The sequence below is a fragment of the Cariama cristata genome, unplaced genomic scaffold (assembly GCF_000690535.1).
Source record: "Cariama cristata isolate BGI_N322 unplaced genomic scaffold, ASM69053v1 scaffold13299, whole genome shotgun sequence".
Taxonomy (NCBI): domain Eukaryota; kingdom Metazoa; phylum Chordata; class Aves; order Cariamiformes; family Cariamidae; genus Cariama; species Cariama cristata.
In genome coordinates this window covers 1-21,745 of record NW_009635322.1, presented here as the reverse complement: position 1 = coordinate 21,745, position 21,745 = coordinate 1, and the positions used below count along the sequence as shown (strand labels likewise).

The window sequence follows — 21,745 nt, the reverse complement described above, 5'->3', positions numbered from 1 at the left end:
GTTATTGAAACTTTCAGATTTCATTATGTAAGTCTAAGAATTCCTCATATCAGAAGGAGCATATACAAACGTCGGTCCGTCTCGTGTCCTTTATAGGTTGCATCTTGGGGGCCTGCAGTATGAATGTAATGGAGATAACAGATAGAAAGTAGGAGAATGTGGTTTAAGTTTGTAAGAAAAGGTCATGCTCTAGGAAAGAACAGTTATGTATTGGTATTTAAAGGGGAGTAATTGCCATCAGAAAAATCATTTGAGTTTTACAGGTACCGACATCAATTTATAGTCATTTGATGAGCTGATGGACTATACTACAGCATCGTGGAGCAGCCTGAGCGCTTTAGGAAGTCGAGCACTCCACTCCAAATGACTGCATTCCTGTGGGGACTGGGATCATGAAGCAGAAGAGAACATTACAATTTGATGCACGTAAAATTGCAACAAAACAGATGACTTATTCATAAACAACACTCATTACAAAATCAGTATGACATGTCTAAAACTTAACCTCTTCTATATTAGTCCTGTTACAGAATACCACAACCTTAATGGTAAAGACCTAATCATTTGGAGCAAATACCTCAGAGCTGCATCACATCTTATTGAAACTATCATTTTAAAACACTTTTAACACTTTACTAAAGGACATAAACCACCAGGCTCCGAAACAGGAAGTGCAATTATCTGAATACTATTGCTTCCAATCAGTTAGCAATAAAAATATGTCAAGGCTATAAAAACAATAAACACTATATAATTTCATTTCTTCCTCTCACCAGGGAGCATTAAAAATAAATGACAAAAATTACGAAGCAGCCTTTAGACATTTCAACAAACCTCATAGCGTTGGTAGCAAGATCAACGCAAGCACACTTCAGATATTGACTATATCATAAGTGCATTCCTTCAAACAACTTAAAATGACAACCAAATTAATTCCGAGTGCTAGCAGGTACAACTTTTGTTTATTTTCTCAATCAAAGTTACTGACACACCATTGTGGGCACTAGCTTGGCACAGCACAGCTACGCTTTCCTGCTAAGCTCAGCCATTTGTAGCAGACAGCATTTCCGTGCAGTCACACACCGCTGAATCTCTCCACCCAGTCATCTACAAATCTCAAGGAGAGGAGAGAGCCTCTAGCTTTTGTATCAACTTACGTATTCTTTCTTACTCTGCCATTCTCTTTGCCCGTGAAACTTAGATCACATCCTCTGCAACTGTAGAGGGACAAGAGAAAAAAAACCTTATTGTTCCTTTTTCCCCCTGATTGGTACCTAAGTTGTCCCCCCCCACTTCTTTTTCCACTCCCCTTCCAATTCTTCTATAGTTTAACAGCTTTCAGGCTTCAAACCTTACTGTCAGGAAGTTACAGACTTGTGCCCGTAATCCCAGGTGTATTTCCAAGTAATGTTCCCAAGAAGCTTTTGATGGAGGCAAGGGAGAGAAGAGGAAAAAAAAAATAATGCAAAGACAGACACAGAAGACAACTTCAGAACACAGTTTCTGTGAACTTTGATTAATACCTAGGGGAAGATACGTTGAACCCAAGTCATTATGTTTGCACAAAGCTTTATCGCTCAATCTAGCAAACTTCATGCAGGTTCACACAGCAAAACCCTTTAGAGTGTCTGTATGCACTATCATTTCTGTTTTATTCTTTATGCATATGACACCAGTCTTCCGGAGGGCCTATAACTGGATAACAGATTTTACTGAAACACAAGGTTTTAGACATACAATTTTAAGAAATGATTGTCACAGTCTTCCATCTATGATGCACTCACCTTCAGACGGTGTCATATGGATAAGGGAGACAGCTCCTCTCAGGTGTGCAAAATACAGTCTCAAATTGTTCCCTGTTATTGTATATCCACTTAGAGCTCTCCCCAGTTCACTTACCGCCAATTTACCTACTGAATTCAGTGGGATGACTAATGGCAAGGACACTTAGTACTTCTTCTTCCCAAAGGCTGTTGCATTTTGGTGCGCGTGGTGGTCAAAGTCGATTTAACTGACAAATCCACTTTTAAGTCTTTCTGTCCCACTGGGATAATTTTCCAGGTGAATTTCTCTTTGTATGTGACACTGTCACCTTGGCTTTGACAACAAAGTTTATCTGACTTTCCACAGTGCATGCACAGTAGGCATTAAAGCATTTGGCTTATCCTTCCTCATCAGCATACTTGGCTAAAAGCAGCATCTTTCTCATACATCAGGCTACGATGTATGAGAAACGCTCAGGGAAAAGAGCATTGCCGAATTTAACTACTAGTATTTCAGACCATATGGCTCAGCATCCCGATTTCCTTTGGCTCAGTTCTCATTATTATGGATTGTTTCGGCAACTGGAGTTAAGGACACAAGATACATTTACAAGAAAGAAGTCCAACAAGAGTACCAAATTCCCAGGGAGAGAAGGGAGAGGAGAAAAAGAACAATTTTTTTCAATTAATCAGAGATCAGATGGGGGAACCCCCAAACCCAAGACCATAATCTTCACTTCAATTGATAAGAAATTAATCTGATTATCTCAACTTCTGGTACATTTGGCACTGTTTAACAGCCTCCCCTTTGAGAGTTTTCTTGCTACTCCCGCTATCTTCTTTGAATGAGATTTAAGTAAACATACACTAATGTAAAAATTCTGTCATTCACTAAAGCTACATACTCTGCCAAAGAGTTATTCTCACAACCACTACAGGTAAGGCCATTATGGGTGGCTTTTGCCATACGGTTATGGTTATAAGGTGTGAAGATATAGTCTGTAGAAGAACAGCCTGGCTATCCTACTGTAGAACTGGGCAGGATCATTCAGCAGCCTTTTTGGTTTTTTAATTTCAGTTCTGGTGGAGGTAACACGCCATACAAGCTGAAACAATGATCTACTCTGGGTGCTAATTTTGCTCCCTTCATTCTGTGCTTGAAAAGGAAACACATGAATGACCTCTACAGTCATTTTAAAAAAAGCTCCAATACGTTTATTTTGGCACAATTTAAAAATATACAAATACATTAAATATCAGGGTTCATTAAAGCCAATTTTTTAAAATATATATAGGTATTATTATTATTTTGAAGGGAGATGGAAACCAAAACACCACATTATATATTTAATTTGACAGTGCAAATGAATGAGAAACTGTTTAGACCAGGAGTCCACTGTGTCAGACAGCAATAACAAAAGCTGAACAGTTCCTGAAACACAAAAAAAATAGTAAAAATACCTGCTGCATTTAAAAGAGTTTGCTGGGGAGGAAGAGTATGGGAAGGGGAAGAGAGATGTTATCATTGAGAAAAACAACTGCACAGAAGTTAGAGCATTAGACCCTTGACATTAAACTAAGTTACAATATGCACTTGGGGATAAGATTGGGTTTAGACAGTACAATGACATGAATGCTCCTTCAATAATTTATGCATAGGAAGAACACATTAGCAACTAAGCAATACAAGAATGCACTATCAGTAACAGATTTGCAAGCAGATACTCCCTGCTTTCAAAGGTGCAGTTTCTTGGCATTATTTGCATAGTTACTCCTTTTCCTTAGCAGGTAGGAAAATATTCAGCAACTGAGTTCAGAAAAAACCTATGACATCCAGACATAATTTCTACCTGTGGAAAATCGCAGCAGCACAAAGATAAGAAGACATCAAAATGACAGAAACAAAACTGCCACCTCCTGAACTTGAAACATAGGAACTATAAAGCACATTTCATACTGAAAGCTGAGGGGTCTCAAAATGGCATTCTCTGCTGTCTTTAGTTTTGTCCAGTAGAACAAAAGTTTTATTTATCATTGTGATAGAAAGACAATCTTAAGTTTCTCCATACAGCAATTCAGGGTGGTTTTTTTTGGCACAAGGGCCTCTTCATGGTTTGCTCTTTATCCCCAATCTTTGCCCTAGCTTGTTTGGATGCTACAAGAGATCTCATTAGCCTGTCAGAAGAGAGACAAAAGTAAATACAACTGCACTGCAACTTACATAAAAACAGGTCTATTCAGTAAGATAAATATATCTCCTCCCATCCCAGCTCTCATCTTCTAGCTTTGAATAAGCTTTTAATCACAGAGAAAAGGGAATCTGGATCACAAGGTTTGGACTCTCCATATGGGTATCATGTCAGCTCAAGACAGTCATGTTCACATTTTCCTGAAAAAGAGAACCGACTGTTCCAGTTTATGTTCATGCCCGTGGATGCTGAAGAGCTTCCAACTAATTTATTTTAGGAGCATAGACCCATAATGGAGTGCCAGCTAAACCAAAACAGGCAATAGCAACACAGGTAGGTGGGAATGCAGAAGCTGCATAGTTATAATTTCACATATGGTGACAGTGACAGTTCAGCCAATTTAGCAACTTCAGGTTTTTCACTTATTTCCCAGTCACCCACTCTTATGCCCATACTACCATGCCCATTATGCTGACATGTGTGTTCACATGGCAACAAAGTCAACCGTGCCAGGAGAAAAAATGGGTAAAGGATATCCTAGCCCAAAAAACAAATTTTAAAAAAATTATTTTACAGCTACTTTAATTTCCTGATCAAGTGACTACTCAGCCACACAGCTGGCATAAGATGGGCAAGAACAAGCATCTGAGAGTGGAGGCTACTTAGGCTGGCACTTTCAACAAGGAAATACTTGTTGAGCTCTGTCATAAGGTGCTGGCCTGCAGAGGTCAGGCATGTTAATGAAGGGCTTGGCCAAAGAAACCCCTTATTGCATTGGCAGAAATTCACCTGACCTCTCCACTTCGTCTCAATACTCACTGACATGTCTAACGGATGCACCACTGCCCTGCAGGAATTCTGGTTTCCCTTCAACTGCTGTGTTAAGGGAAGGAAGCTAGCAGAGACAGCCTTTGCAGGACAGATATAGCAGCCTATCACTTAAAAAGCCATGGCAAATGGCTCTTTCTCCAAAGACTGAGCTAAAGCCAATTGGAAAAGCTTCCCAACAAATTCCCACACTTGAGATTGGACCCATACTGGCCACGGCCTTCAAAAGCACCAAGAACAACAACAGTATCTGGATTGTGGGTCTATATTCACAGTTAAAAACCAGGGTCAGCTATGTCATAGGCTGAAGAGGATGCTCCAGGAGGCATCATTTTTTGCTTCAAAAGGATACTGCATCTTAAGTACTGTTATATTGTCCTACAACGTTAAAGCAGTGGCACTTAGTGTTAGCATTTACAAGTGGGTCCTTCAAACAAGTCCACATCCTTGAGTAATCCCTGCAGCACCGAGACATTCAGCTCTGGGGACACAGAACACATCACAACACAGGAAGAAGAACTTGCCAAAACTGAAAGTGTACCAAAGAAAGGCAGATTCTTTAAAGATCTTAAACACAGCATCTGTAGGAGACAAATGAAACCACAGAGCTGGAATAGTGCATTTCAAGATCACCAAAGCAGTTCACTGAACTGGATGTAGCCTGCCATCAGCATCTTTGTATTTGTTCATTTCTCTGTTAACATTTGGCACAAACCCTTTGACACAGTAATTTGGCTTCCATTTAGGTCAGCTGCTTGCGATGTTTTCCTGGCACTTCAGTGGATTCAGAAAAAGTTTCTTCGACACTGTGTACACTTATAAAGTCCTCAGTCAAGAACGAAGGCTAAACATTGCTGACCCTGGTTTTGGAAGAAGAGATCATAGCAGCAGATGCAGATGTCACTAGTGACCGTTCTCGTCTGACATAGCGTGGCTTCCGAACTGAAATGGTGGGCACAGAAACATCATTAGCACCTGCTGTATAAGCATGCCTTTATCATTAATTGTAACACCACATGCCATCCAACAATTCCTGAATGACCAAAAGCATTCTGGACCTTCAAAAAAAAAAAAAAAAACAACACACAAAAAAACCCCAAAGACCAAAAACCAAAACCAAAACACCACCACCACCCCAACAAAACCAAAGCACAAAAAACCCCACATGGAGTTGATACAGCAAAAGTCCACAAATAAACTTTTTAAACAAGCTTCTAATGCTCTGCTAAAGAAGGTGCTCATTTCAAACTGGCATTTCCATTATTTGTAAGCGTTTACAGTACATGTAGCTTTGTCAGCCCCAGCAAAAACCCCCACAATTGCACTTTCTTTTTAAATAGACATATAAATTAAGGGAACTAAGACTTTTCACAAGCAGCACTGGCTGTCAGTTTAACAGCCAGACCCAGAACAAGTTCAGAACACATCTAAAAAAAAAAAATGTTTAAAAGTTAAAGACTGCATTAATAAAAATTTAATTTTAATTATACCATTTTGATTAAAAAGGCCTATACATACATGAGAAGCAAGACCAGAAATTTTGCTGAGCTTAGAAAGCAATTATTTCCTAAGTTTTTAGACAATTTGGTCTGTCTTACTTTTAAGTCACCACAAGTTCTGCCGTTGTCTTGAAAGTACACGGATCAAGCATAGAGACAAGATATTTTACGGTATTACCCTGGCCAAATGAATTCACTTTCCTAGCCACTCTAAATTAATTTCACATATAGATATAAATTTTCCTATTATTTGCAAAATATATCCTTTACTACCTACTTCTTTTTGAACTTTTTTACATGATCAGAGACACTTAAAAGAATGCCTTGATTTGATTGAGGTGTAATCCATTGCCCTTTTAAAAATATCTTTTGGGAGAGTCCTATTCAGATATTTCATGCTTTATTAGGCTCTCACTGACTCATTAATAGTATAAGAACTGCATGTACTATTTCCTAGAAACAGCACAAATTTAGAGGCCCACCAAAAAGCAAGTTTTTGCTCTTGGATTACCCAGATCTGGTCTAAAACAGCAGATGAGAGCACGAACTTCTCAGTAATATTTATAGGTTGAAATTATGAAAAATTGGGGAGGAAAATTGAGACAAGGTGATTAGATGAAATCTCAGGAAGAAATTTATTTCTCGGAAGTTTCACACGTATTAAAAACCCACCTTGCCAAAAAGAGCCAACCTACAAACACCCCACACGCTACATACACACAAAACAGTGTATTCCAAACAGTCTGTGCTATTTCTTTCAAGAAGCTCATAACCTTCAAATCAGTAAGGCTGAAAATGAGCCGACCTGGCATTGTCAAGAAGATTTCAATCCTGAAAATAGGTCCCAGACTGAATAATTTATTTTTGACCACTTCTGAAAAAATATTGCATCTACTTGTAAGACTTCTCTATTAGGATAGAGAAGTCAAAAATCTATTTTAACATAAAGTACTCCATCAATACTGTACACCTACATTAATTAAAGCAATAAATCCTATCAAAAAGGTCTACTAGACACATTTCATTGGACTTCTGTTCCCTCAACAGATTCCACAGTTCTATACCAGGCTTCACAGGTGATTGTTTTGACTGGCTGTGTGTTCTTAGCATATCCACTTTGAGATAGTTTGCCTGTTTTTCAGTAACGAGATGCCTAAAAAGGAAGCCAACAGGTAAAGTATTTGTAGCAGCATGCCCCAGAGAACAGTTCCTCACCTGAAGAAGCTGGGGGAGGTATCATGGATGCCTGCATAACAGAAGAACGATCATGTCAAACAAAGCACCTTTCATCTTCACATTATTAAAAAATACAGGAACATTTTAGGGTTCCAATAATATTTACTGTGTCCCTTTCTTGGAGAAAGTAACTCAATAGATCCATATGGTCAGCATTCATCTTTCACCTTTTTTTCTAGTTTGGAGAAAGAACCCCCAAACATCTTTTATTTTTATTTCAGTCTCTTATACATGAGATTAACTAGCTCCCTAACGAACTGCTAAAACTTTAAGTTATTCTTTACTTGATATTTTATGCTTGCTCGTTCCTGTTGGAAGGACAGAATTTACTTACTGTTTCACTAGGCTGGAGAACAGATGCTAAAAGAGAGAGAGAGAAAGAGAGACACTAACCATCATTAATCTAGAAGGCTAGAACTGCTAGTTTTCTAAAAATACATCGATGCAACAGAATAGTTCTATTGTTAAAAAAATAGTTTTGTCACAAAGACTACCAAAACAGATCAGAACATTCAGAAATCCCATTAGTATAACACATCATCTGTAATCTTGAAGACAGTCCTAGAGATAAAGGGTTGCAAAGGTCTCCACGAACTACTCATTTTGCTTTCAAAGAAGGTAGCCACTGCAGTATCTCTTTAACATGAAGAAGTTTCAATAGGAAAAATGGCACTTTGAGCCAACTACCAGAAGAAGGCAGTACAAATAGAAAACAGTTGAGCAGTGAAAGATGCAACTCTTTTATACAAGAGGTTGCTGCCTTTATTGGCCACGTGATAATCATCATCCAGACAGAGTGAAATCTAACACGATAAGAAGCCAGAGAAATATTTCTAATGCTTCTCCTTCAAAGGATGACATCGGTGCTTTAGCCGGCTGGATCAGAGTGAACTATCAGGACAACACGTGGAAGTCAGACCAGTATCACTGAAGTCTCAGAGGTCTGGTGTCCTGCCAGCTTAGAAACGTCTCAGCAGAACAGCTTTTGACACACTTAAAAACTGAAGGAGAATCTTGTACTAACTAAATTTACTTGAAAACACATGCAAAAGCAACCCAGAAGTTTCAATATGGCAGTTGTGATTAGAATACTAAGCAGTTCCTGTGGCAGTGACCAGTTTAGACCTTATGTAGCTACTGTTGTGTACTTTTACATGAAATGATACCACAGAGACTGGAAATGTGATGTTCCATGAAGTTACTATGACTAGATACAACATTCTTACTCAAATAATGGAATTGTGTTGTTCCACCCACCCCCTTCTTTTTATCTTTTTAAGCTTATTTCTACTGTGACAGTCTAGCTTGAGCTTGGTCCTGTAAGACATGAATGACAATAACAGGAGGTCTATTTGTTTAGCAGATCTAACCAGTAAACAGCTTGCTTTCAAGAGAAGGAGCTCTAACCCAGCAAATGCTGTGCTAGAAGCTGTCATGGGAGCCATTCAAAGTGACTGCACAGAAAGGGCAAGAGAGTCACAGATCAGCCTCAGTTTCATGCAAAACACTAGGCAAAATGGAAATATCACCTTTCACATATTTTGCTCATCACCTCCCAGAAACTGAAGACCAGTAAAACACGGACACATAGAACAACTTCACAGAAACTGAAGCATCTGAAAGAGCCAGATGTCTACATAAAGTCTTGGTGCCCTATGGCTAAGCACATCCCAGGTGTTCTCTCCCTAGCTCTTCTGGAATCTCTTGGGCATGAAGTCAGGTCACTGCATTTTAGTTACATGCCTTCATTTCTCAGTAACAGGAATGGCAGAAATAAAGAATAAATTTCATTATAAAAAGAAAAGTTAAGAGGCATTTGCTTTAAAATAAAAATAATCATGCGTTTAGCTCTTCCAAGCCCCAGTAAATCTTGCATTTAGAGGGCAAACACAGTTGAATGAGTAGTGCAATAGTGAGGAACCTCAAATTCCATTCCCTTACTCCTGCTGCTGACACATCCATGGTAAGCACACCGCTCTTTAGTATTACAGTTCCTTTCTCTCTAAATCAAGAATAAACAACTGCTTTTTGTAAGGCTTTATAAATGTCTGGCATTTTGTGTATGGAAATAAGTATTGTTAAGTTCTATAAAAACGCCCTCTGTGCAAAAAGCACTGACTGATTTGATTTTTTTTTCTTCCCCCTCCCTCCCATTTTGAAATCAGATATCTAACATTCAGTGACAACTAACGTCAAGTATTGGATCTAGATCTTTGAAAGCTACCAAAAAAACAATAGCTGGGTTAGTGAGAGATACTATGTAATATGCACCTAAGCACACTTAGACTGAGAACAGACATTGTCTGCACTGCCATGAAAACATGATACTGTAAGCACGTAGCAGAAGAAAATTTTTAATTAGTTTGCATTACTTTGGATGATCAAAAGAGACAGCAGTAGCTACATTAAGTTAGAACACTGACATGAAGAAATTTAAAAGGTTTTAAATTAAGAAACTGATCAAAAGCCAAAACTTTAAAGATTAAACAGACAATTAAAGGTATTTTACCTTTGTTTCTTCTGTAGAAAACATGAGGAAGTTTATTGGCACGTTTGAGGTAGAAGAAAGAAGCAACAGACAGAATCAGGAATAAACTGATGAAAAATGTCCCTAAGATGAGAGAGGCTGCCACTTCTGGGCCCCCTGTACAATAAAATAAAAATAAGACAGAGAAAGAAAAGGCTATTATTCAATAGAAATATCTTCTAATAGAAGGATTAAACAAAAGATAAAGACCAACTTCCTGATATTCGGGGGGGAAGTGGTTGTTTTTTGTTTGCTTGTTTGTTCTTTTTAACATACAGAGACCTCACTGAAACATTTGCAAAGAACTTTCAATACTCATTTCATTTTATGAACAACTTCCCCAAGCCCACCTGCAAAATGTCAGGAAAGCCTTAGTCTCTACTTTCCTGAAGATAGCCATACATTTTTAATCCATTGTTCTGTTTCTTCTATATAACTTTCAAAAACCAGTGCTGGGAGGCACTCAACATTAATATTGTTCTTTTATTCCTTAAATGAAGCCTCCTAAAGACAGAACTTGTCAACAGACAACATACCACTGGTACAGTACACCCAGTATTACGTTTGCCACAAGTGACTGATACAGAAACCATCCTGCAGAAGCAGGTATTAGCACTCCCCCTCACCTCTACTCCACTTTCCTTGCCTCAAAAAAACACCCTGCATATTTATTCTGATGTTTTATTTATTTAAGATTATGATCCCAAAGAGGAAGTATTTTAAGAAACAAAAGTTGTTTCTGATCTTGTTGCAGACAAACTAGGACAACAGATCCATCTGACAAGCTCTGCTTGAGAAGTCCACATTCTAAAGAGCACTAGATACTTCCAAGTCAAGTATATGCACATGACAAGACAAATGTTAGAAAGGGATCAGCAGCACCCAAGTTCGACAGGGCTGTTCAGCTTTCCTTAAGAGCACCGATGATAAGCACTCACCCTGTAACACCATCACTTCGCTTGCCATCCTATCTCTTGCTGAAGTGTGCAATGCTGCTGTCTAAATATTCTCAATCTGTATTTTTCTTACCAGTGCCGAACAAGTATTTTTAGGAGATTAAACAGAAATGACTGGTCAGCAGTGATAAAAATCAACCTATAGAAAGGCTAACCAAGATGTAACAGGTGTGTAACCTGTTGCCTCAGCCCTAAAAACCAAAACTCTTGCAGCATATGGTTCAAAACTCAAGTTGTGGGGTTTCCTAAGTAACCAGCTCAACCTGTAGCAGAAAATCACTTCAAGATCACTAGGACAAGGTGAAAGAACTATTCAGTAAAATATAGTTACCTCAAAAATACCCCTAAGACTTATAACAGATTCATGTTGAGGATAAGCCAGAAAAAGTAAAAATGGCTACTACATTTAGAATAAAACCTATGCTACAGGAAAACATATTTCACCACTTGTTTCAAATGTCGTGTCATGAAAGGGCCAGTACGCAGTGAATAATCACAAAGCCTGCACTCAATCGCTATTTCCATTTACTCACCTATGTTCTGTATGAAAGGAGTTACAGTGCTTATATTCATTTGGAAATTCATTCCTCTGATACCAGCTGTAATCAAAAAGAATTTTTTTAAGTAAAATCTGACAAAAACTACAGATTTGTTGAAAATCTTAGAAAAAGGCTATTATACTTCTCAGTAATAATTTGAAATTGTGTAAGAATCCTGATTTCTCCCATGAAAAATTCATTCTTTATATCACTTTTGAGAATTTCAACAAAAGGAAGCAAACATGCATCATCATAATTTGTCCAAAAAGAAAATAATTCACTAGTGCATTTCCCAGAAACTTAGATCAAGTCTCTTATCTCCTTCCTTTAAAATATTTACAAGGAATTGAACTGTTCTTACCTCTCAAACAAAGCACAGGTACAAAATTAGTCTAGCCTTCTTAATATCGATTTTTCGAAGAACTCAACTACAGTCTGAGCTATTTTGTGCTCTGGAGAAGTCCCTAGCAAATGCCTTTTTCTTACAGCAGAGATTAAAGCAGTCACAAAATTCAGTATTCACTGTATGTTTGAAACAAGTCCTACGCTGTAAGCTTAATCATTTTAATGTTTAGGACTTTTCTTTTTTATTTTAAGAACTTACATTAGACAGAATGACTTTTTTTTTTTAGTGTTCCATTTGGCTTCAGAGATTAGGGACTCTAATACATAACAAGACTTTAATTTCCCCCCCACCCAGACCCCAGAGGGGTTCCACAGCACTCTACACAGTCTCCGCAAACTAAATGTCAAAGTTTCCATAGGTTTTGCTGCATGTTCAAAAGCTCAAAGTTACATTAGGACTTTGGAAAATGTTGAAGTTTTTTTTTTTTGGGGGGTCGGGGGGGAAGTCTGCAACATTCGATGCCTTCTTGAACAGTCTTTGACCACACAATCAAGAAGATATCTCAGTACCATAAAACACCCGTCAAAATAAACGGATGGTAAATGACTCACTATTTCTGCATTCAGTCAGATTGTAAACAGACGAAACAGGAAGGGTATCATTTTTGCATTTAATGCAGCTGCTACTACCATCCTCATTCCATCGTCTGTAACAACCTGTGTAAGAATAAGATGTACAGAGGTTTGAAAACAACAAAAGCAACACTGGAGATATTTCCTAGTGTTCAGAAAGAGGCAGAGGCAACAAGAATTCCCTCCATTTGGTCTACTGGTTACAAACATCTCCTGCTTCCTATTACATTACACAAGTTGCGAGGTTTCATTTCAAAGTGTTTATTCCAGAAAAGAGATAACCTTTCAAGAGCCAAAAAAAGGAGAGTTAGAATCAAACAACTCCCAGAGGGCAATTTCAACATAGCTCCATTCACTGCTTCACATGTTTTAGTTTTGATAAAAATGGGAAGTGTCTAACAACCTGTAACTACCCTCAACAATACTAAAAAAGAAGCATAATTTTACCATTTATTTTCAGAGGTCATACAGCATTTAAATAAAAATTAACACCATTTTAATATATAGTATTGAAAATAGAAGTAGGCAGGGACAAAGATGCTAAGAACGAGAAAGACTGTACTTGGATGAAAAAAGATGCTGGCCTCCCTATAGTCAATCACTTGAAGTATGGCAAGCTAAAAATATGAATACTGCCAAAATACAGTCTTTTTCCCATGCCTCAGTCCTCTCAAGTATTGTCCTATTTGTTTCACTTTAAGAACAACCCAAGCCTGTTTAATCTATTCTGTGACAGATGGCAAGTGTTTTATATCAGTCACACTACCATGCAGGCTGGAAACTGATTAATTTTCATCTTAGCCTATATCTTTGATGTTCGAATCTCTCAATTTATGTTTAAGTGCACATACTGCTATGTCTTTGTTAAGCAAAAAAAATAATTTAGGGCACACCTTCAATAACAACTTTATTTAATACAATAAAGCTGTGGTGGCTTCACTTGAGGCTCAGACTTGAGACAAAAAGATTAGAAAGATATTCCTACCAGATCATATTACAGTCTACATTTAAAAGAAAAAAAAACCACCACCAAAACAAACGTAACCGTACTGGCTAAAATCCAGTTCTATAGATCCTTGAGCCAAACTGGTATCAATTATTCCATAAGGCAAACCATTAGTAAGGTGCTGATTTGAAAACAGCTCTGCTGCTACATTTTCCTTAGAAGCCGCATATTTGATGCCCCCAGTCATAAATTACATCTGACATTTAATCTGAACACAAACAGACACAATGTAAGGGCAAAAACTTTCTACAGTAATAAGAAAGAAGCATCAAAGCACTTATCTGACACCAAAGATATTGGTAGATTATCAGTTTACACTAAGATTTAAGAGAACACAATCCCACAACTTGGCAACAATTGTTTATATCATATCTAAGATCATTTAGAAGCAGAAATGAATGCATTAAAGGAACCAACAGTTAGAGAAGCTAACGAAGCAGTGAAAATAGGCTTAAAATGCTTTAACAACCATGACAAGGAAATGACTGAACCCAGAAGTGGACCCCAATTTTTAAGTCACTAATTCTCTCGTGATTGCGGGCTCTGAAGCCATTTTCCCACTTCTACGCTCTGATTTTAAATAAAATGGCATTTAAAAAAAAAAAGACCACCCCTTTGCTACTGCTGGGGAGTGACAAAAGAGGTTTTTAACTCCATTTAGAAGAAAACAACTCTACATATATGGCATAAGGAAGAATGAGGCATTCTGTGCTAACAAGACAATACTGAAATTATTCTTAATGCTCACTTAGATAAAAAGCAAAAATGCTGTAATGTGCATGTTCATTATATGGGCTTTTAAGCATTTACAATAGCTCTTACATAATCCAACTGCACACTAAATAAAAAAGATAAAGAACAACCTTATTAATAGTTGTTTATTCTCCTTACCATGCAAGAACAACATTTCTAAGTCGTAAGAAGCATTACCTTGTGTATATAGAGGAAGAAAGACTTCAATATGTACATCCACTAATTATTTTGTTTTCACTCCCTAATGAATCAGGCACTGTATTTTGGTGTAAAACTGTCAAAACCAATCTGGAACTTTATTAAACAATGACATAGTATACCTGGACTGCACTGGTTGGTTACTGGGCAGGAACTGTTTGAATCCAGCATATCCACACAGCATTCTTTTTCTGAAACCTAAGAAAAGAAATTACATTTCACATAGTTCTTAAATTTACTAAAATGCTTCAACAACAACAAAAACAAACTACAGAGGATGTAGAGGAATAAGTGGTAACTGCAGTTAAAACTTGCTGTAATTTTTTCTTTCTGCATTAAGCAACCTTACAAAGAGAGAACAAGCTAGATGCACCATCAAGCTGATTTTAACTTGGCAGCAGCTACCCAAACTAACACTTTGAGAACAAACACACACTCTACTGTTGACATTGGACAAAGCCTCAAAAAAATTGCTTTAGAAATATACTGGCTAAATTCTTCAGTGAAGCACAGTTCAGAGGGGGAGTTATCCTTCCCACAGCACCACACAAATGCCTTAACAGATTTGCTCAGAAATACTATTGGCAAAATGACTGACAAAAACCTGTTTTCATTGAATGTCCATATTGCAAGCGATGGTAACATCTACATTCAGCAGAGTAATCCAGCAGAACTACAAAAGCTTCTTCCTTCCACATTTAATACAAAAGAATAACTTCACATATCCTGAAGGCACGCAGTTTTGGGGTTGGGTTTTTTGGTTTGTTTATATAAAAGCCAGTTTTAAAATTATTTACAAATTACAACAAGCTGTGACATACGCTTAGAGATAAATGGTTGTTAGAAACTCTGTGGTTCTTTTGATAGATATTAGTAACACCCCATATAGACTCGGGCATATCTACTCTCTGAATCTATACAAGAAAAATAAGCCACAAAACTCCCCTGCCTTTTAAAGTTTCGCAGGTACATTCCCCTAAGGAATAGAGCAAGTCAAATAAGTCTTGAGAAGGGATGAAGTATTCTTGGTCAAAAGTCACAAGACCCAATCTATATTCAGCCACAGAAGAAATTTAAATATACCCATCGTGTAACAGCCAGCATTATTCTGTTTATCAGCAAAACCCATCAAATCCAGGGGTGACAAAGATCAAAGCTATCAGGAAAAATTGTTGGGACTGTCAAAACTGAAATTAATAGGTTCACTTCGCACTGTTAGCGCATCATGGGGAAGTAGACTACAGTAAAGAACCAGAAGATATATAGATAACATGCTTAAGACCCGTTTCTTAAAAAGTTTTGTTGGTTGAACTCTCCTGCAAGCAGAATTTTATACTCTGGCCCTTTTCTGTGACTTGAAGCAGTGTTTGCTTCAGAGCTTCTCAGGCATTTAAAAACCTAACTTTTGGGTATCCGTGTTTTGGATTGTTTGTAGTTAAATTGCCAAGCAACTTGAAAAGTGTATTTTTGATCATCATGGGGCTTTTTCCATGTGCTGTGAGATATTACCAGTTGCATCCCTGCTAGCCTACAAGCACATGACTAGGAAGAATTCAATGCTTTAATAGGCAATCAACCATCACAGCAAATTGACCCACTGTAAAAGTTGCAGTTAACGACTGCTAGCAGTACCGGACCTTTCTGTTGAATTAGAAAGCCTCCTATAAAGTGCAACACGAGCAGAAAATAATCTGATCCTTCTGTTTTTATAGCACCTAGCATGACAAAAACCATGAAGTACCTACCGAACTTTCAGTAGATTTGCTGGCAACTTCTGCTACGAGTCTAGTTAAGAGAAGGACATATGGCACCTCCATGCCCAGGAAAGACACAGGTCTAAATAGAACAGGGAGAGAAATTAGAATGTCTTATTAACGACAAAGAAGTTACACTTTCCCTTTGTTAAGGAACTTTTGCCAACACAATCCTTTTATTTGAATGCAAAGGCCTTTAAATTAAATATGCCGGGGGGAATGACTTACCTTGGTTCAAGATACAAATTTGAGACATTCAGAATTTTCCCTCCAGCTGCAGAGGGGCAGGTTTCTGGCTACGGCAGAGTGTTGTTGCTAAGAAACGAGGAGCCTTATCAGTCTGCTCCAAACTGGGCCATGCAGAGACTATTCCACACCCAGGATCTAAAAATCAATGTGATTGCAATAGAACGGTTACCGCCTGGCACCACCACTGATAAGCCTCCCCACAGTCACAGGCTCCTCTGGCTGCAGCATTGAACTGTGATGGATTTGTATCAGGACAGAAAGCACACGCCACTTTGAAAAAGCAACACTGCAATTAATTTCTCCAATGACAGCACAGTCATGAAGCATTAATGAAGTCTGTCTGTTAACAAGTAGTATTTCTCAACTGCCTGAGAACAGACCTTCCCAATGTGGAACAGAATATCGTAGACAGTCTGCTACAAGCCTTGCTTTTTTCCCCCCTCCACTTTTGCCATATAACTCCACATGTAACCTAAAGAAAGTCCACATTTCTGACATGAAATTGTTTGGATAAACTAAAAGGTGCTACGTCATGCTTGATCTGCATTGTTCAGACACTCCCTATGTCAATATTCTAATATCTGCTTATTTTCTAGTCAATATAATGTTGGAAGCCACACCCAGTTCTCAGAACTACTGTGCCTGCAGCCTGGTAGCTTTAGGAACACACAGTCTTTCGTATTATAAATAAAATATGGAGACAGACAAGGCCCTCTAACGAGAGCTTAATAAGAGGAAAGTATCTGAAAGAAAGCCTTCAGCTGTAAGGGAAAACTCCTTTAGTGACTCATTTCACAAACTGAAATTTGTTACTATTTTTGTTAAATAAAACTCATCCAGTGGATGAGTTTTAAATTACTGCAAAATATGTATCATGACCTTTGGCAAGTTGTTTTTCTTAAGAACAAAATCATTGAGCAGTTCCTATGATTAATTTCCATTCAGTTTTTTTAATCACTTACACATAGCTTGTTGCCTCAACTTCAAAATAAGATTAGTTCAGGTTGGTGGGAAAGCTTACTATTATCCCCTGCTATCAGTTGAAAGCTCCAAGATTAAGGACTGAAAATCCTGAAAACCAAACTCCAGTCTTACCGCTACCACTAATTTATACAGTTAGTGAGGACTGGGGTAGAGCAGGAGAAGCTTGCACTGTCATGATACCTTCCAATTTCAGCATAATAATGGATGTCAAATCTGTCACAGTCAAGCTGCAACATCCATGATTTCATCAATTCACATTTACATACACTTAAATAAAAATAACACTGTACTAAAATGGAAAGCAGACAGTGGTCTATGCGTGCGATGCTAGTTGACAAAGGCCGAAACAGTGCCCGATGCGCCTTGCTGTTGGCAACGCAGATTATAGGAACCAAAGTATTTAAGCAGCAAGGAGCCTTTTTACATACAGAGACTCTCCAGAATGAGGTGCCAAGAGCTAGTTAGCTTCAGGAATGGTACCACCACCACATCCCCGAGTGAAGATTAAAATGGATTATGGTAGATTACAGAACTGCTCGAAAGTGATGGCACTGCCAGAAACAGCAAGGAAAATTTAGCTTTGGGAATTTTACCCAGGGATACATTTCTAATCTACAGCTAAGGTTACAAATTGCTAACTAAAAAGCCTTAATGTTATTCTTCAACAATACCTGAGGTGATAAGATACCTCAAATGCAAACACCTGTTTTAACAAAAGGTGAAGTCATCTCAGAAGATGAAAGGAGACAGCCTTTCTAGAGAGCAGTACGTAACCCCAAAAGCCGAGAACACCTAGTTTATAGCTTTGATGGTAATAGTTTCTTCTTGAGCACATTTGAGCAGAACAGAAGCTACTTACAACTCGGTAAACGATTGCTGATGTAGGCATTGCACTTACCTAGTTTGACGGAGAGCTTTCCACTTGTGTATGACAGTATAAGAATACTTATATAAATGCTATGAATAATTCTGATTTAGACCACTTTGGGTGTAACTTTAATTTGTACATTTAACCTTTTAAAAATTGTTTGTTTGTTTTCTTTTAGGCCTTTCTATTGCAGTAAAAGTTGAGTAACACAACTTCAGGGTTTTTCAAGGCAGTCTAGCAGAGTCTAATGTTAAAACAATCCTCAGGATGTGCATATGGATGGATGTATTTTAAACAAATACATCCATAGAGTTTTCTTTATTACCTATCAGTTTTCTACAATCTATCTTCAAAAATGAGATATTGCTTCTTGGCTGAGAAAGACTTCCTCTGGGGAAAATAGAGTTGGTAAAGACATGTGCTGATAAATTCTTCATTGTTTTGGATGCTATTCACAGATTTTTGTCAACCTGATTATTGTAACAGCTGTAAATACTAAGAAAAGGCAGATGAAAAAGGAATTTGTTTAAACAGGTCTATTCTTGTTATCTAGAAAAATATTTTCAGGTACAAGCCATACTAAACATGGAAACATTTGTGAAACTAGTCACCTCTAAGTGCCCAGTCCTTCTCTTCATGAATGCCAATACCTATACAGCATAAGCTCAATATTGGTTGTATTTCCATTCCTGAAATAAACCAAGATACTAATCAACAATACTGTTGCATTTATGAGTAGATATTTGTTCACATCGACTAGTGATTCTAACAAATCCTGTGAGAGAGACAATCTCTAAGCTTTATATATATATGTATTTGCTGTTGGTTGGTTGGTTCTTTTTTGAATCAGTTTTAACTGCAGCAAAAAGAAAGCAGAGGTGAACAAGCTGCTTTAAAGTCTCCAAACGAGAGACGTACGCTACATTTACTCAATTCACGTTTTACTCCAGGTCCCAGAACCACTTCCTCACATCCTGCTGGATTCTCTATCAGCCAGTAAAAATTAGAAGCCTCTTAACATAATATTAAAATAACATCTGTCTGAATGAGGCAGAAATTCAAGCCATGAAGGTAACACTAGATATCTACTTTTTTTTTTTTTAGGGTAATGCCCATGAAAGATTCAGACTGACTTAAGCATCCATATTCTTTGTATGTAATAACATGAAAAACATATATAATGTTCCTAAAGTTTGGTTGTGCCACACCTTAGCAAGGTTGGAAAGAGCTTGTGATTTGTAAGTCAAAGAGTAAATCAAGGGCAGAACTTCCAAGACAGCAACTTCAAGTAGGGATTTGTACTGTTAATTGGTCTCCCCATACAAAACCACAGAAGTAACACAACTCATTTGACTGCTTTCCAGCCACAAGTCAATCATAACCATTCTATCACCAACCTGAACAATATTTTACACCAGAATTTTAACTTTTGAAAGGAAAAAGCCCTAGAGCCTCCAAGACATTCAGTATACATGAATACTAACCATGCCTCTAAATGAGGGAGCTGAAGTTTTAGTTTTTTAATTAAGTGCATGAATTTGATCAGGATCAGACACCCACAGCAAAACAATTTACAAGCCCCCAGAATACGTTTCATGTTTGGCAGCATTTTCTCTTTAGATTACGGAAAAAAGATAATGTTGTGCACAAACTGGAGCCCAAATTAGAAAGTATTTATGCTTAAGATGCCAACACAGTTTTGAGAACACAGACATTTTAATTAAAACAAGTATTTCACACCAGAGTTCCACATTTGAAACAAATCTCAAATCACTGTCAACTTGGATCTCAAGTGCCACAATACACACAAGCTAAATACATCAAGATTCACTAAGGGAATTCTTCCTCTTGTTGCTTTAAAAAAAAACCAACAAAACCCACGTAAACAATTCATGAACACTAAGCACTAGAAGACTTTTTCCTCCCACTCCTGGAAGCAAGAGTACTTTAATTCAACGTTATGTCTACATTTTCCATACATATAGCTGTGTATCTATTATTCTGTTGTATTATCAGTATCTTTCTTGCTTAAAGTGCTGCTAGAGCATTGTTTGAGCAAGGTAATTTTTTCAGGCACATGGAAAAAGATGGCAGTAAAAAGAAATGTTGCCTAAATTTCAGGTGGTTTTATAATGCAGCAGATCAGAGTTTGAAACTACAACACACTCATTCCGCTGCCAAAGGCTTGTGAATTCTGATGCGACCCTGAATTAGTCACGATAAAACACTGACACCAGAAAAGTCAAAATGCAGTCTCACAAATGGCGGACTCATAAAGGCCTAAAGTGTCACTTACCAGCTCCTTCAGAGATCTCACAAATGGCGGACTCATAAAGGCCTAGTGACACTTACCAGCTCCTTCAGAGGTATGCACTAGAAGGCTGCATCTTCCTCAGATAACACTGAATGCTTGTGGTTTGTGGTTTACTGAGAATTTCTCATTGACACTGCAGCTGTTTCACAATAAACCTGCACGGCAGAAGAACAGATATGGGTTGTGCTTAGGACAATCTTTTATAAATTAGAGCTGAAGGAGGACTTGTTTTTCCAGCTTTCTTAACATGCACCCACAAAAAGAACTACTATTCTTACCCTTACATCAAAACTATTACGTAACAGGCCAGCAACCAACAATTAAAAATACACACCTTCCGCTCAAGACAATGAAGATATCTACTTCAGGCTTTGCTTCAAAAGCAGTTACATACCTGGAATGTGCCTAGAGCAAGCATTAATTAACACCAACGTTTACTGCTGTTCAGTCAACAAAAATTTGGCAGTAACACATTCTGCTGTTACAACAGGCATTGCAGCCTTAGAAACTGAGGGCAGAAATGAATACCAGTGCGATTCGGATGCCAATACTATAGCTATACACTACAGTGAAAGATGCTTTGGACACTGAACATACATGTGACCTGTTTCGGGTTTGGGTTGTTTTGGTTTTTGTGTTTGGTTTTGGTTTTTTTTCCCCTAAACAGTACAGAAAAAATATGTGGTATAGAGGTACATATTTCCTTGAAGTTTATCCAGGAAAAAACAAAAAAAACCCCACCAAACACCCACAACCCTAAAAAGTCTCAGATTGCCAAAAACTGTAGTAAACTTAGTTTATCAGGAAAAGAGCATCCCACGTTTTATTGGGCCTTGAGAAAGAGATGATTCGCTTCCAAACGCGTCTCGAGAGCACCGCACTTCAACATAAAACGTTATCAGGAACCAAGTAGCCTTGAAAAAGCTGGGCAAGAAGGAGGAACGAGGGGCGACTTTCCCCCAGCTCTACCCTACGTGGCAAACCACTGCCACGGCTCCCTCACATCGCCAGCCGCGGCCCCAGCGAGAGGGTCGGCGGCTTTTCCCGCGGGAACGCGCCCTGCCCGTGCTCCCGCCGGCTGTACCGCTCGGTAAAGACATTTCT

General features: G+C 38.1%; 1 protein-coding gene across 1 annotated transcript; it reads right to left on the bottom strand.

Annotated features, from left to right (window-relative positions):
* Positions 1-5,135: 5,135 nt before the first annotated feature.
* Positions 5,136-16,529, bottom strand: LOC104167282 (chromosome unknown open reading frame, human C1orf159). The gene is made up of 9 exons (XM_009707494.1): positions 16,455-16,529; positions 16,218-16,308; positions 14,595-14,670; positions 12,495-12,599; positions 11,532-11,597; positions 10,025-10,159; positions 7,850-7,875; positions 7,495-7,525; positions 5,136-5,722 (listed from the first exon to the last, which is right to left on the bottom strand). Exons 2-9 carry the CDS (start codon positions 16,287-16,289, stop codon positions 5,625-5,627), a joined length of 609 nt encoding a protein of 202 aa, XP_009705796.1. The 5' UTR covers positions 16,290-16,308; positions 16,455-16,529; the 3' UTR covers positions 5,136-5,624.
* Between the last annotated feature and the right edge of the window lie 5,216 nt (positions 16,530-21,745).

Coding starts and splice junctions, on each gene's coding strand:
- LOC104167282 (XM_009707494.1), bottom strand. CDS start 16,289: ATGGAGGTGCCATATGTCCTTCTCTTAACTAGACTCGTAGCAGAAGTT. Junction 12,600..14,594: donor AACCAACCAGTGCAGTCCAG/GTATACTATGTC, acceptor ATTCTTACACAG/GTTGTTACAGACGATGGAAT. Junction 5,723..7,494: donor ACCTCCCCCAGCTTCTTCAG/GTGAGGAACTGT, acceptor CCACCATTTCAG/TTCGGAAGCCACGCTATGTC.